The sequence below is a fragment of the Physella acuta genome, unplaced genomic scaffold, assembly GCF_028476545.2.
Source record: "Physella acuta isolate Inbredline_101_S28 unplaced genomic scaffold, ASM2847654v3 ptg001358l, whole genome shotgun sequence".
Taxonomy (NCBI): Eukaryota; Metazoa; Mollusca; class Gastropoda; family Physidae; genus Physella; species Physella acuta.
The window spans coordinates 61,807-77,222 of NW_026732873.1; the positions used below are offsets into that span (position 1 = coordinate 61,807).

Here is a 15,416-nt window from a genome sequence, read left to right on the forward strand (position 1 = left end):
CGGTGTGCTAGTCTCAGGGGTTCGGTTGAGATCAAGACACACGCCCGACTCTTGATTCACGATAGGATTTTGTCAGTGCGGACGATATAATTTTTAAGAAGGGTTCGGTGAATGCTCATCTGAAACTGATGGGGTTCGGTACCTCCAAAAGTTTATTCGGTACCTCATAAGCAGAGTTTCTTCCAGGCCCCCCTTGAACGAAATGAAATTTATATAATTTATATAGAAAATATATACTTTTAACAGTGTCCGCCCCCCCCCCCCCCCCGAAAATTTCAAGTGCCCCCCCGGAGAAAAAAGTCTGGAAGAAACACTGTTCATAAGGTTAAGAAACACTGCTTTAGAGTTAATTCATATTGACAGCAGGCGATACGGTTTGAAAGTATTTGCTATGTTTTTTTAATTTGTTTGATAGAATGTATGTAACATGCGTATGACGCGACTAATACGGCATGACGGAGTAGACGAGACTTAGGGTACAGTAGTAGTATAGTAGGTCCCCTTTGGGTATCATTTGTGCAGACATGTTTATATAGTAAAATATTGAGCAGCCAGAGCAGACATGTTATATAGTAAAATACTCCAGCAGGAGCAGGTGTTCCCCTCCTCCTATTGTCTTCCGTGACGCTCCTTTACGGCCGCGACGACAAACAATAGAATATCGATTTTTTTTTTTGAAAGATATGTTTAAATAGTCATTAAAAATAATTTATTCAGCTAGGCTTGCTTTACAATAGGCCATATTTCTCATACATTTGATCTATAAATAGTCGTTACTATTTACTATCAGTCTGTTTTGGTCCTGTTTTTTGTCTAGTCGTGTTAATTGTGTTAAGTGTGATTGCTTTATTTGTTGTGGCTGTTTGCTTTGTTGGTTTTTAATATTTACATATGTTGTAATCAAAACGTTTTCATTGTTTTCATTGTTTTTTTATTTATTTTTTACACACCTTTTAACTTTAAGGTTCTATAACCATCATTTTGACGACCACTTATATATATTTAAATACATTTTGTTTATATTTTGATAATTTTCTAAAAAATATTAATATAGAAGATCAACAAATAATTTTTTTTTTCTTTCTGTGATCTCGGCATATGAAGTGATAGTGTGTTCATCACTATGTCCAACCCCCTTACTTTCCCTAACGTAAGTTAGGTACCCATAAGAGTTGGGTAGACTCGGGGACAGTCTACTGTCTTTGAACCTGGATTCGAACTCGGGACTTTTGGGTTAGCAGTCGTAAGTTCTACCACGCTGCCCCCTTCATTCATGACTATATACGTTCCTATTGATTTGGTCAGAATAATTGTCAGGGGCACAGTTATCTCTTTACTAAATAAAACTAATATAGAAACGAAGGCAGAGTCGAATTTTTCTAGAACAGTCTAGTTAACAACCACGAGTAGCGTCCCGTAAATTTAGGATCCCAATGGTTTAACATAGAAATGACACTAAACACCCTTGGTGATGTCTTTGTAAACGAAAAGTCCGTTAAGTTTCAAATCTCAAGTTTTGTAAACGTCTTTGTTTAAGTATTTACATTGTTTTATGTAGGTTCAGAAGTATTTCATAGCGACAATGGAACAGTGTCCGTGCGCGTTTGTTTACATTTAAAAATACATGTCGCGTGCTTTGCGCGCGTCTCACGACGTTTTAAGTTTTCCTAGTGTTTTTAAAACAGCGATTTCTTTCTAAAATAGTGACCAGGGTCAGACATCAAAGAGTATATTAAGCAATTATCATTAACAATTTAAAAAGTAATTTAGGATGTCAATGGTTTAACATAGAAATTACACTAAATACCCTTGGTTATGTCTTTGATTTTGTAAACAAAAAGTCGGTTAAGTTTCAAATCTCAAGTTTTGTAAACTTCTTTGTTTAAGTGTTTACATTGTTTTAAGTAAGTTCAGAACTAGGTTTATTTTATTAACATAAAAGTTTTGTCTTAATTAAAAATAATTGTCAGACTAAATAGCTAATTAAAATGATCAATAGCAGTTTGGTTTAATAAGTAATATATGTGTTACACCAGCGTTAATCTTAGAAAAATATTTTGATTGTTATGATTATAATTGTTTTTTTTCCCAATTGTCTTATTAATACTCGGCCCTAGGATTTGTGAGATAATGACCAGCATGGTATATATTATATTTATATACACTGTTATTATTTTTTTAAAGTCATCACTACCCCACTGAAACCTCTTAAAATAAGACCATTTTCCTATGATCAAAATTTTAGCGCAAATCAGTGAGAAATAAATCGGGTCTAGCATATATTAATCCAACTGATGTCGTTTAGAAGAAAAGCTGTACCTACAATTAAATTTACTGAAAGGTTTGCTTAAAAGCTTTTATCAAAATGGTTGTGCACTTATACTTGTAATAAGTTATAATTTTTTACTTTTCATAGATATGTATTGAATTAGTCCATTTTGATTATGACTTGTTGTCCTGGCGTTGACATTTTACACTTTTTTTTTTTTTTTTTTTTTTTTTGAGACTCACATATACACATACATATACATACATACACACACACACACACACACACACACACACACAAATGAAACTAAAATCAAATCACAACAAGTCTTGTTTAATTTTATTTTCCCTAAGCCGATAAAATACTATGGTATAATATTTACAAGCTTGCAAAACATACACGCGTCATTCACTCTATGTATTTTTTAAGTGCAACGAAGGCACGAGACCGCCTTTTATTGTGTGCCGTGAGCACAATACCCATTGTATGGGTATCTGAGTATAGGGCAATAGCTATACCCCAACGCACATGGGTGGTTAGATAATAAGTGAGGTAGCTTTTCCGCGGAGCAAACTGTGAAACAGGTGAAATAAAGAAAGTCTCTTTTTTTTTTTGTATTTTATGTCTCAATCAGGGTGGCGCGATATTTTTTTTTTCTCTTTGTATCCGTGTTGTAAACAAAATGAGAAGGAGAAAGGGTAGTGACCTACCCTCCCACCCGTGTGTTCCATGATGGCAAACACAATTTTAAATGTGTAGCCTATTTGTTAGGTTTTAGTAGCGATACATCTTCTACTTGTTTCTTCCTTGTGACATCATTAGCAGGGGAGACGATTCGTTTCAGCGGAGCGAGTCGTGCGTCATTTAAAGACATCAAATAGGGTAATGTTACACAAGAAAAGCTTTTAGTACTCTGTTGAAATTAATTAAAGGGAGAAAACCCTAAAAAATATTTACTAATGTCCCTCTGTTGTAATCTTTACAAGCTAACAAAACATACGCCATCATTCACTCTACGCATTTTTTTAAAGTGCTACGAAAGCACGCGGCTACCTTCCATTGTGTACCGTGACCACAATACCCATTGTATGGGTATCTGCGCATAGGACAAGGAATCAAACAGACTGTGTCGGAAAAATACTTCCACACAACACCCTTCTCTCGAAGAAGACAATTTATTTTTAACTTCACGTTGAGTAATTTTTATTTTTTTTATTTTTTAAAAGTGTTTTTGGTACGTTTTAGTAGCGAGATATCGTCTACTCGTTTCTTCCTTGCGATGTCATTAGCAGGGGAGATGATTCGTCTTTTACAGTGAGCTAGACCATCTCTTTTCCAAGTGCAACGTACGCGAAATAAAGACACTAGCTTTTGTATTTTATATCGCAAGCAGGTGACGGGATATTTATACATCTGCTTGAGCGTTATCGGCGAAACTTGTTTTAAACATTATTAATACGCTAAAATTTTAAAATATTATTGTTTCATACACCGATCTCAAGATAGAGTTTTTAATCAGATCTATTATTAACAAATATTGTAATTTTAACACACTGCGTAACCATCAAGTTGAATCAACCACACCTGATGTTACCACTCGTAAAGTCAAGTCTTCAAGACAAAACACTGATACTAAACAAGACATTAAACTGAATTATATGCCACTATGTGATACAACTAATATTATCTTTGCAATGTTAAAAGAGGGGGTATAACTTGTATTGAGTATAGATGTATAGTGTTTAATATTTAATACATAGAACACAGGACAAAAAAAAAACAGATTTACATCACCGCAACATCCGACATAAGGGTTGGGATGGGTACGGGGAGGGCGGAGGAGAAGAAAAAAACACACCATAAAATGTATAACGCTACAAATGTTTGGCTTTATTCAATGACTTAAGAGTAGAAATGTGCTATAATTTTATGTATGTCTTCATTGTAACAGTCACCATAACAAATGATTAAACTTTATGATTTTTTTGTGTGCGAGAAATGCTACCAGTGTGATTGCACCAAGTCCTGCCACAGACCATTTAATTAATGTTTTAAAAGATGCCCAATCTCTCTGACTTTCAGTGCGGCGTGAATAAAACTCAACCAGACCTTGCTGTAGAAGATAAAAATAAGAGAGACTCAATTTCTTAATTTCTCTATCTTGAAGATGGGTAATCAGTATACTTTAAAGTCATGGGGAGAGGGGTGATAAAAGATGATAGAGATAAAATATAGCTGTAGCATACATAACAATTATCCTAAACGCAATATGCATTCTAATGAAAACACAGCACATAAATTTGAATTAATCGATATTCTGTTGTTCAAATGTATCAGTTAAAACAAGTCAATATACTGATTTGGATTCTTCTTAACAGGTGATATAAATTTGATATTATGATGTATGCAAATAGAAACTATTCTTACCCATTTATCATTAGACGTCAACCATTCTTGTAAGTTAGTGTCGATATATAAGGTAACCCATTCAACAACATTATCCGCCAAATGGCTTTTATTATGTACGAAACAATATACCACAAAGCATCCAGCGAAGCCTAAAAGCGCCACAATCCTGCCCCAGTTAACACCATCAGAGAAGGTTTCATCAACTATTATTTTAAAAGTATCATAAGCATTGTTATCAGTAATATTAAGCTGTTCAATCAAATCATTGAATCTATTTCGAAATCGTTCCTCAAATTCATCACCAAGATTACGCATTGCCGCTTGGACAACATTTGGAGTAACACTACTTTGTCGGCCATCATTCTCCCACTGAAAACCTTCCTTCGCTACCCGATGTTTGATATAATCCACTACTATCGAACGAGTATTATAAGATTCCATGTTTTCAGACAATTCACTCGAACTTAACACATCTGTTTTTAAAAAAAAACATCTCAAACTTTTAAATGAGATTCATTTATATTACACAAAAACAAAAATACCTAATTCAGCAAACAAAAAAAAAGTGAAGACCTTTTGTTATTCGTAGCAACTAAATCGCCAACCAATCTTACGGCCACCTACATAATCGATCAAATTATAGAAAGAACGTGGTTTGCATCGCAAATTTAAAAACATGGCGATGTTTACCTATGCTTACAGACCTCAACCAAAAAAGGCAATGAAACTATAAGAAGGAGGAATATATATCTTAGTCATGCAGCAGATTACCTGCCCATGTTCGCTTTAGTATTACAGTTTTCATTTAATTTCTTTTTGACTTGAACTTCTTTAATTTAAGAAGGTTTACTTATACATAATACATTACGTCTAATTACAATTTTTTATTTTTACCACTCAATGTATTTTGTTTTTTCTATATCTTGCATTGTCATCTTAATCTTTGATCACCTTAGTAAAAATTTGCTTAAGATTATAAACTTCAAGTTTTAAAAAACATCAACGTTATAGTACGTCGTGTCAAATGACACACCGTTTAAAATGTCTACATTTAAAGTTCACCAACATAATGACGTAAAAACTAAATATGATATGACGTTAGCATACATATCATTCAATCTAATCACTCTAAAGTACAAATCAATAATTTTTATTGATTGAGGGGCTGGGTGATTTATTTTTATTCGGGTGCCCAGGGAAGGTTTGGGGTTGGTTGGGACAGATTTTATACACGAGTCGGTGACGTTTTCACCGAGGCAGGGTTCGAAGCTAGACCATGTATGTTTTGGAATTGTTAGGGTTCGAGTCTATAGTAGGGTCGGGGGAGTTTTCACCTAGGCAGGTTGCAAAGTTGGTACATCCATGTTTTAGAATTGATAGGTAAAGAGTTTATACGAGAGTCGTGGGAGTTTGTATTTCTCTGAAGCGTGTTTCAATTTTGGGACATCCATGTTTTGGAATTGGATGAGGTAGAGTTTATACTAGGGACGGAGGTGTTTTGGTTACACCGAGGGTGGTTTCGAAGTTGGTACATGCATGTTTAGGAATTGTTGGTAACCGAGTTCATACTAGTGTCGGTTAAGGTTGGTTTTGAACTCGGAACATGCATGTTTTGGAATCGGTAGGTGTAGAGTCCATACTAGGGTCGGTGAAGTTTTCACCGAGGCAGGTTACAAAGTTGGGACATGCATGTTTAGGAATTGTTGTCAGTCGAGTTCATACTAGGGTCGGGGGAGTTTTGTTAACACCGAGGCAGGTTGCAAAGTTGGTACATGCATGTTTAGGAATTGTTGGTAGCCGAGTTCATACTAGTGTCGGTGAAGGTTGGTTTTGAACTCGGAACATTCATGTTTTGGAATCGGCGGTAGGTGTAGAGTCCGTACTAGGGTCGGTGAAGTTTTCACCGAGGCAGGTTACAAAGTTGGGACATGCATGTTTAGGAATTGTTGTCAGTCGAGTTCATACTAGGGTCGGTGAAGTTTTCACCGAGGTAGGTTTCAAAGTTGTTACATGTATGTTTAGGAATAGATGAGGGGCAGAGTTTATACAAAGGTCGGAGGTGTTTTGTTAATACCTAGGTAGGTTTCAAAGTTGTTACAGGTATGATTTGGAATAGATGAGGGGTAGAGTTTATACAAAGGTCGGAGGTGTTTTGTTAACACCTAGGTAGGTTTCAAAGTTGTTACAGGTATGATTTGGAATTGATGGAAGTAGAGTTTAAACTAGCGTCGGGGGAGTTTGGGTTTCACAGAGGCGTGTTTCAAACTTGGTACATGGATGTTTTGGAAGTGATCGGGGAAGAGCTTATACTACCGTGGGGTGGATTTCGTTTTCACCTAGACAGGTTTCAAACTGGGACCATCGATGTTTCGGAATTGGTTGTGTTAGAGTTTACACTAGAGTGGGACGGTCTTTGTTTTCAACAAGACAGGTTTCAAAGTTGGTACATGGATGTTTGGTACAGGACTGTTTTGGAATCGGTGAGGCAAAGTTAAACTAGGGTCAGGGCAGTTATCAACGAGGCTGGTTTCGAAATTGGGCCACGAATGTTTCGGAGTTGGATGGGAACGATGTCACTTGTAACATTAGTTGAATACAGATACAAGTTTGTCTGTTACTTTGTCCTTTGTCTGTCCAAGTAATAGTGTGGGTAGAGGTACGGTCTGTTTATCTAGCAGTGTTTAGGGATGGGGCGAGGGCGGCGGACATAGGTGGCTAGGCTGCAAGAGATATTCAACGAGGAGTGGTGTCTATACGTTAAATATCCCAGTCTGTTGGAGTAGTGTCTAGGAGTTGTGATATTAGTTGAATAAATATTTTGTCTGTAAGATTGTCATACATCCTTTGTCTCTTAAATGGAATAGAATGGGTAGTGGTACGGTCTGTGTATCTAACGGTTGGTATTGAGGTTAGGAATGGGAGAAGGAGAAAGGGATTGCGGACAAAGGGAAGGGGAAGGGCGCATAGTGATAAAAATAATTCACCCAGCCCCTCAATCAATAAAAATTATTGATTTGTACTTTAGAGTGATTAGATTGAATGATATGTATGCTAACGTCATATCATATTTAGTTTTTACGTCATTATGTTGGTGAACTTTAAATGTAGACATTTTAAACGGTGTGTCATTTGACACGACGTACTATAACGTTGATGTTTTTTAAAACTTGAAGTTTATAATCTTAAGCAAATTTTTACTAAGGTGATCAAAGATTAAGATGACAATGCAAGGTATAGAAAAAACAAAATACATTGAGTGGTAAAAATAAAAAATTGTAATTAGACGTAATGTATTATGTATAAGTAAACCTTCTTAAATTAAAGAAGTTCAAGTCAAAAAGAAATTAAATGAAAACTGTAATACTAAAGCGAACATGGGCAGGTAATCTGCTGCATGACTAAGATATATATTCCTCCTTCTTATAGTTTCATTGCCTTTTTTGGTTGAGGTCTGTAAGCATAGGTAAACATCGCCATGTTTTTAAATTTGCGATGCAAACCACGTTCTTTCTATAATTTGATCGATTATGTAGGTGGCCGTAAGATTGGTTGGCGATTTAGTTGCTACGAATAACAAAAGGTCTTCACTTTTTTTTTGTTTGCTGAATTAGGTATTTTTGTTTTTGTGTAATATAAATGAATCTCATTTAAAAGTTTGAGATGTTTTTTTTTAAAAACAGATGTGTTAAGTTCGAGTGAATTGTCTGAAAACATGGAATCTTATAATACTCGTTCGATAGTAGTGGATTATATCAAACATCGGGTAGCGAAGGAAGGTTTTCAGTGGGAGAATGATGGCCGACAAAGTAGTGTTACTCCAAATGTTGTCCAAGCGGCAATGCGTAATCTTGGTGATGAATTTGAGGAACGATTTCGAAATAGATTCAATGATTTGATTGAACAGCTTAATATTACTGATAACAATGCTTATGATACTTTTAAAATAATAGTTGATGAAACCTTCTCTGATGGTGTTAACTGGGGCAGGATTGTGGCGCTTTTAGGCTTCGCTGGATGCTTTGTGGTATATTGTTTCGTACATAATAAAAGCCATTTGGCGGATAATGTTGTTGAATGGGTTACCTTATATATCGACACTAACTTACAAGAATGGTTGACGTCTAATGATAAATGGGTAAGAATAGTTTCTATTTGCATACATCATAATATCAAATTTATATCACCTGTTAAGAAGAATCCAAATCAGTATATTGACTTGTTTTAACTGATACATTTGAACAACAGAATATCGATTAATTCAAATTTATGTGCTGTGTTTTCATTAGAATGCATATTGCGTTTAGGATAATTGTTATGTATGCTACAGCTATATTTTATCTCTATCATCTTTTATCACCCCTCTCCCCATGACTTTAAAGTATACTGATTACCCATCTTCAAGATAGAGAAATTAAGAAATTGAGTCTCTCTTATTTTTATCTTCTACAGCAAGGTCTGGTTGAGTTTTATTCACGCCGCACTGAAAGTCAGAGAGATTGGGCATCTTTTAAAACATTAATTAAATGGTCTGTGGCAGGACTTGGTGCAATCACACTGGTAGCATTTCTCGCACACAAAAAAATCATAAAGTTTAATCATTTGTTATGGTGACTGTTACAATGAAGACATACATAAAATTATAGCACATTTCTACTCTTAAGTCATTGAATAAAGCCAAACATTTGTAGCGTTATACATTTTATGGTGTGTTTTTTTCTTCTCCTCCGCCCTCCCCGTACCCATCCCAACCCTTATGTCGGATGTTGCGGTGATGTAAATCTGTTTTTTTTTTGTCCTGTGTTCTATGTATTAAATATTAAACACTATACATCTATACTCAATACAAGTTATACCCCCTCTTTTAACATTGCAAAGATAATATTAGTTGTATCACATAGTGGCATATAATTCAGTTTAATGTCTTGTTTAGTATCAGTGTTTTGTCTTGAAGACTTGACTTTACGAGTGGTAACATCAGGTGTGGTTGATTCAACTTGATGGTTACGCAGTGTGTTAAAATTACAATATTTGTTAATAATAGATCTGATTAAAAACTCTATCTTGAGATCGGTGTATGAAACAATAATATTTTAAAATTTTAGCGTATTAATAATGTTTAAAACAAGTTTCGCCGATAACGCTCAAGCAGATGTATAAATATCCCGTCACCTGCTTGCGATATAAAATACAAAAGCTAGTGTCTTTATTTCGCGTACGTTGCACTTGGAAAAGAGATGGTCTAGCTCACTGTAAAAGACGAATCATCTCCCCTGCTAATGACATCGCAAGGAAGAAACGAGTAGACGATATCTCGCTACTAAAACGTACCAAAAACACTTTTAAAAAATAAAAAAAATAAAAATTACTCAACGTGAAGTTAAAAATAAATTGTCTTCTTCGAGAGAAGGGTGTTGTGTGGAAGTATTTTTCCGACACAGTCTGTTTGATTCCTTGTCCTATGCGCAGATACCCATACAATGGGTATTGTGGTCACGGTACACAATGGAAGGTAGCCGCGTGCTTTCGTAGCACTTTAAAAAAATGCGTAGAGTGAATGATGGCGTATGTTTTGTTAGCTTGTAAAGATTACAACAGAGGGACATTAGTAAATATTTTTTAGGGTTTTCTCCCTTTAATTAATTTCAACAGAGTACTAAAAGCTTTTCTTGTGTAACATTACCCTATTTGATGTCTTTAAATGACGCACGACTCGCTCCGCTGAAACGAATCGTCTCCCCTGCTAATGATGTCACAAGGAAGAAACAAGTAGAAGATGTATCGCTACTAAAACCTAACAAATAGGCTACACATTTAAAATTGTGTTTGCCATCATGGAACACACGGGTGGGAGGGTAGGTCACTACCCTTTCTCCTTCTCATTTTGTTTACAACACGGATACAAAGAGAAAAAAAAAATATCGCGCCACCCTGATTGAGACATAAAATACAAAAAAAAAAAGAGACTTTCTTTATTTCACCTGTTTCACAGTTTGCTCCGCGGAAAAGCTACCTCACTTATTATCTAACCACCCATGTGCGTTGGGGTATAGCTATTGCCCTATACTCAGATACCCATACAATGGGTATTGTGCTCACGGCACACAATAAAAGGCGGTCTCGTGCCTTCGTTGCACTTAAAAAATACATAGAGTGAATGACGCGTGTATGTTTTGCAAGCTTGTAAATATTATACCATAGTATTTTATCGGCTTAGGGAAAATAAAATTAAACAAGACTTGTTGTGATTTGATTTTAGTTTCATTTGTGTGTGTGTGTGTGTGTGTGTGTGTGTGTGTGTGTATGTATGTATATGTATGTGTATATGTGAGTCTCAAAAAAAAAAAAAAAAAAAAAAAAAGTGTAAAATGTCAACGCCAGGACAACAAGTCATAATCAAAATGGACTAATTCAATACATATCTATGAAAAGTAAAAAATTATAACTTATTACAAGTATAAGTGCACAACCATTTTGATAAAAGCTTTTAAGCAAACCTTTCAGTAAATTTAATTGTAGGTACAGCTTTTCTTCTAAACGACATCAGTTGGATTAATATATGCTAGACCCGATTTATTTCTCACTGATTTGCGCTAAAATTTTGATCATAGGAAAATGGTCTTATTTTAAGAGGTTTCAGTGGGGTAGTGATGACTTTAAAAAAATAATAACAGTGTATATAAATATAATATATACCATGCTGGTCATTATCTCACAAATCCTAGGGCCGAGTATTAATAAGACAATTGGGAAAAAAAACAATTATAATCATAACAATCAAAATATTTTTCTAAGATTAACGCTGGTGTAACACATATATTACTTATTAAACCAAACTGCTATTGATCATTTTAATTAGCTATTTAGTCTGACAATTATTTTTAATTAAGACAAAACTTTTATGTTAATAAAATAAACCTAGTTCTGAACTTACTTAAAACAATGTAAACACTTAAACAAAGAAGTTTACAAAACTTGAGATTTGAAACTTAACCGACTTTTTGTTTACAAAATCAAAGACATAACCAAGGGTATTTAGTGTAATTTCTATGTTAAACCATTGACATCCTAAATTACTTTTTAAATTGTTAATGATAATTGCTTAATATACTCTTTGATGTCTGACCCTGGTCACTATTTTAGAAAGAAATCGCTGTTTTAAAAACACTAGGAAAACTTAAAACGTCGTGAGACGCGCGCAAAGCACGCGACATGTATTTTTAAATGTAAACAAACGCGCACGGACACTGTTCCATTGTCGCTATGAAATACTTCTGAACCTACATAAAACAATGTAAATACTTAAACAAAGACGTTTACAAAACTTGAGATTTGAAACTTAACGGACTTTTCGTTTACAAAGACATCACCAAGGGTGTTTAGTGTCATTTCTATGTTAAACCATTGGGATCCTAAATTTACGGGACGCTACTCGTGGTTGTTAACTAGACTGTTCTAGAAAAATTCGACTCTGCCTTCGTTTCTATATTAGTTTTATTTAGTAAAGAGATAACTGTGCCCCTGACAATTATTCTGACCAAATCAATAGGAACGTATATAGTCATGAATGAAGGGGCAGCGTGGTAGAACTTACGACTGCTAACCCAAAAGTCCCGAGTTCGAATCCAGGTTCAAAGACAGTAGACTGTCCCCGAGTCTACCCAACTCTTATGGGTACCTAACTTACGTTAGGGAAAGTAAGGGGGTTGGACATAGTGATGAACACACTATCACTTCATATGCCGAGATCACAGAAAGAAAAAAAAAATTATTTGTTGATCTTCTATATTAATATTTTTTAGAAAATTATCAAAATATAAACAAAATGTATTTAAATATATATAAGTGGTCGTCAAAATGATGGTTATAGAACCTTAAAGTTAAAAGGTGTGTAAAAAATAAATAAAAAAACAATGAAAACAATGAAAACGTTTTGATTACAACATATGTAAATATTAAAAACCAACAAAGCAAACAGCCACAACAAATAAAGCAATCACACTTAACATAATTAACACGACTAGACAAAAAACAGGACCAAAACAGACTGATAGTAAATAGTAACGACTATTTATAGATCAACTGTATGAGAAATATGGCCTATTGTAAAGCAAGCCTAGCTGAATAAATTATTTTTAATGACTATTTAAACATATCTTTCAAAAAAAAAAATCGATATTCTATTGTTTGTCGTCGCGGCCGTAAAGGAGCGTCACGGAAGACAATAGGAGGAGGGGAACACCTGCTCCTGCTGGAGTATTTTACTATATAACATGTCTGCTCTGGCTGCTCAATATTTTACTATATAAACATGTCTGCACAAATGATACCCAAAGGGGACCTACTATACTACTTACAGTCGATTAATAGGCATGGATACATGAGAAAGCATTGATTTACTGTAGGTGATCATTAGAAGAGAAGGACTGAATAATTTGTATATTACGAAACTTCGTTTCCCCAAAGGCCGTCAGGTTCGAAAAATTAACTTTACTTTTACTTTTTATATTGCAAATCAAATAACGGCGTAGGAACATACAAATTCAAGGTGTTATTCTTGGAATGCACGGAAATTAGATTGTATAACCGTCCTCTTCACTTAGGATATAGTCTACTCTAGTACAGTAATAGAGTGACATTTATAGATCTAGTACCCAACCAGTGATCCCTCTAAGCTACTCGGTTGCGCTGCCGCGCAGTATTTTTTTTAACCTGACGAACAGTCATTTTGTAAAATACATGCATCCATGTAAAAGACTCTAGAACACCGCGCACACAAAAATACACCCTGTTTTTTCCCCCTTAGAATGAATACTGTACCCAACCCCATTACACCAGGGACATAGCAGTGGTGCTAACGTCGTCTGTTTTGCATATCTCCCACGTTCATCGTGTCGCCCTGTACTCCTCAAGAGGGTGTGTTCGAATCTGATGGACGCATCTGGTCTTAAAAAACAAAGAACGACCGAACGGTTCGTTGTAAATGGGTTGGACGCAATGTTCCCTCTAAGGGGGAAAAGCTAGTGTGCAAACTGTATTTTCTGTGCGCGCTGTTCTAAAAGTCTTATGCAAGGATATATTTATTTTACTAAATCACTGCACGGCAGCTCAAAACTACTGCGCGGCCGCACAACCGCGCAGTTTAGAGGAAACACTGGTTGGACGTAACCTGCGATAATCAGCAACACGATCTGCCATTAAAATTTGCTCAGTGTAAATAAACTAAAGAACACAAAAATTGGTTAGAACATAATCCAAGCTGAGTAGAACCGTTGGAAATTTTCACAAGTAAGAGAGTCGCCCATTAATTAGTAGTCGGATAGGTTGATGCCCCATACTTCACAGGAGTTACTGATTCAATACATGATCATGTTGAAATTATGTGAAGTTAATACATGGTGATTATGATAATGTGACGTCAATACATGGTGATGTTGATATAATGTGAAGTTAATACATGATGATTTATATATAATGTGACGTCAATACATGGTGATTTTGATATAATGTGAAGTCAATACATGGTGATTTTGATATAATGTGACGTCAATACATTGTGATTTTGATATCATGTGAAGTCAATACATAGTGATTTTGATATAATGTGAAGTCAATACATGGTGATTTTGATATAATGTGAAGTCAATACATGGTGATTTTGATATCATGTGAAGTCAATACATGGTGATTTTGATATCATGTGAAGTCAATACATGGTGATTTTGATATCATGTGAATTCATTACATGGTGATTTTGATATGATGTGAAGTCAATACATGGTGATTTTTATATAATGTGAAGTCAATACATGGTGATTTTGATATAATGTAAAGTTAATACATGGTGATTTTGATATAATGTAAAGTTAATACATGGTGATTTTGATATAATGTAAAGTTAATACATGGTGATTTTGATATAATGTAAAGTTAATACATGGTGATTTTGATATAATGTGAAGTTAATACATGGTGATTTTGATATAATGTGAAGTTAATACATGGTGATTTTGATATAATGTAAAGTTAATACATGGTGATTTTGATATAATGTAAAGTTAATACATGGTGATTTTGATATAATGTGAAGTCAATACATGGTGATTTTGATATCATGTGAATTCATTACATGGTGATTTTGATATAATGTAAAGTCAATACATGGTGATTTTGATATAATGTAAAGTTAATACATGGTGATTTTGATATAATGTAAAGTTAATACATGGTGATTTTGATATAATGTGAAGTTAATACATGGTGATTTTGATATAATGTGAAGTTAATACATGGTGATTTTTATATAATGTGAAGTTAATACATGGTGATTTTGATATAATGTGAAGTCAATGCATGATTAAGCTGGTAGTGTGTAATGTTAATGCATAAGTGCTAACCGGAAAGTCTCGAAGGCCTTGTCCATTTTATGTTCTGAAAACTGTAGTTCTTATACTCAGCTTCGATGGGTACCTGACTTGAGTTGGGTACATTTAAAGACACCAACCCAGAGTTTTTACCTTAAGATACCTTTCACTTAAAGAAACTGATGAACTCAATCTGCTCTGTTATCGGTCAGTTCTGAAAAGGTACTTCATTCATAGAGTAGTATTAAATAACCGTGACTGATTTTCTTTTTTTTTCGCAAATCCTAGGTGCGCCACTAAATCTCACTCATACCGCCGTACGCGCACTCCACAAAGAGAGAAAGTCGTAGGTGCAGCAGAGTCTCGTCACATCAGCC

The 15,416-nt window shown here is 34.8% G+C and overlaps 2 protein-coding genes across 2 annotated transcripts; one reads left to right on the forward strand and one right to left on the reverse strand.

The window, feature by feature from the left end:
- Positions 1-3,882: 3,882 nt before the first annotated feature.
- Positions 3,883-5,101, reverse strand: LOC131927009 (apoptosis regulator Bcl-2-like; the record flags this gene model as incomplete). Its single annotated transcript, XM_059282659.1, has 3 exons — positions 3,883-3,901; positions 4,237-4,382; positions 4,697-5,101. Coding segments are annotated over 3 exons (570 nt in total), but the record flags the coding sequence as incomplete, so codon positions are not given.
- Positions 5,102-8,408: 3,307 nt separating this feature from the next.
- Positions 8,409-9,627, forward strand: LOC131927010 (apoptosis regulator Bcl-2-like; the record flags this gene model as incomplete). The annotated part of the gene is made up of 3 exons (XM_059282660.1): positions 8,409-8,813; positions 9,128-9,273; positions 9,609-9,627. Coding segments are annotated over 3 exons (570 nt in total), but the record flags the coding sequence as incomplete, so codon positions are not given.
- Positions 9,628-15,416: the final 5,789 nt, after the last annotated feature.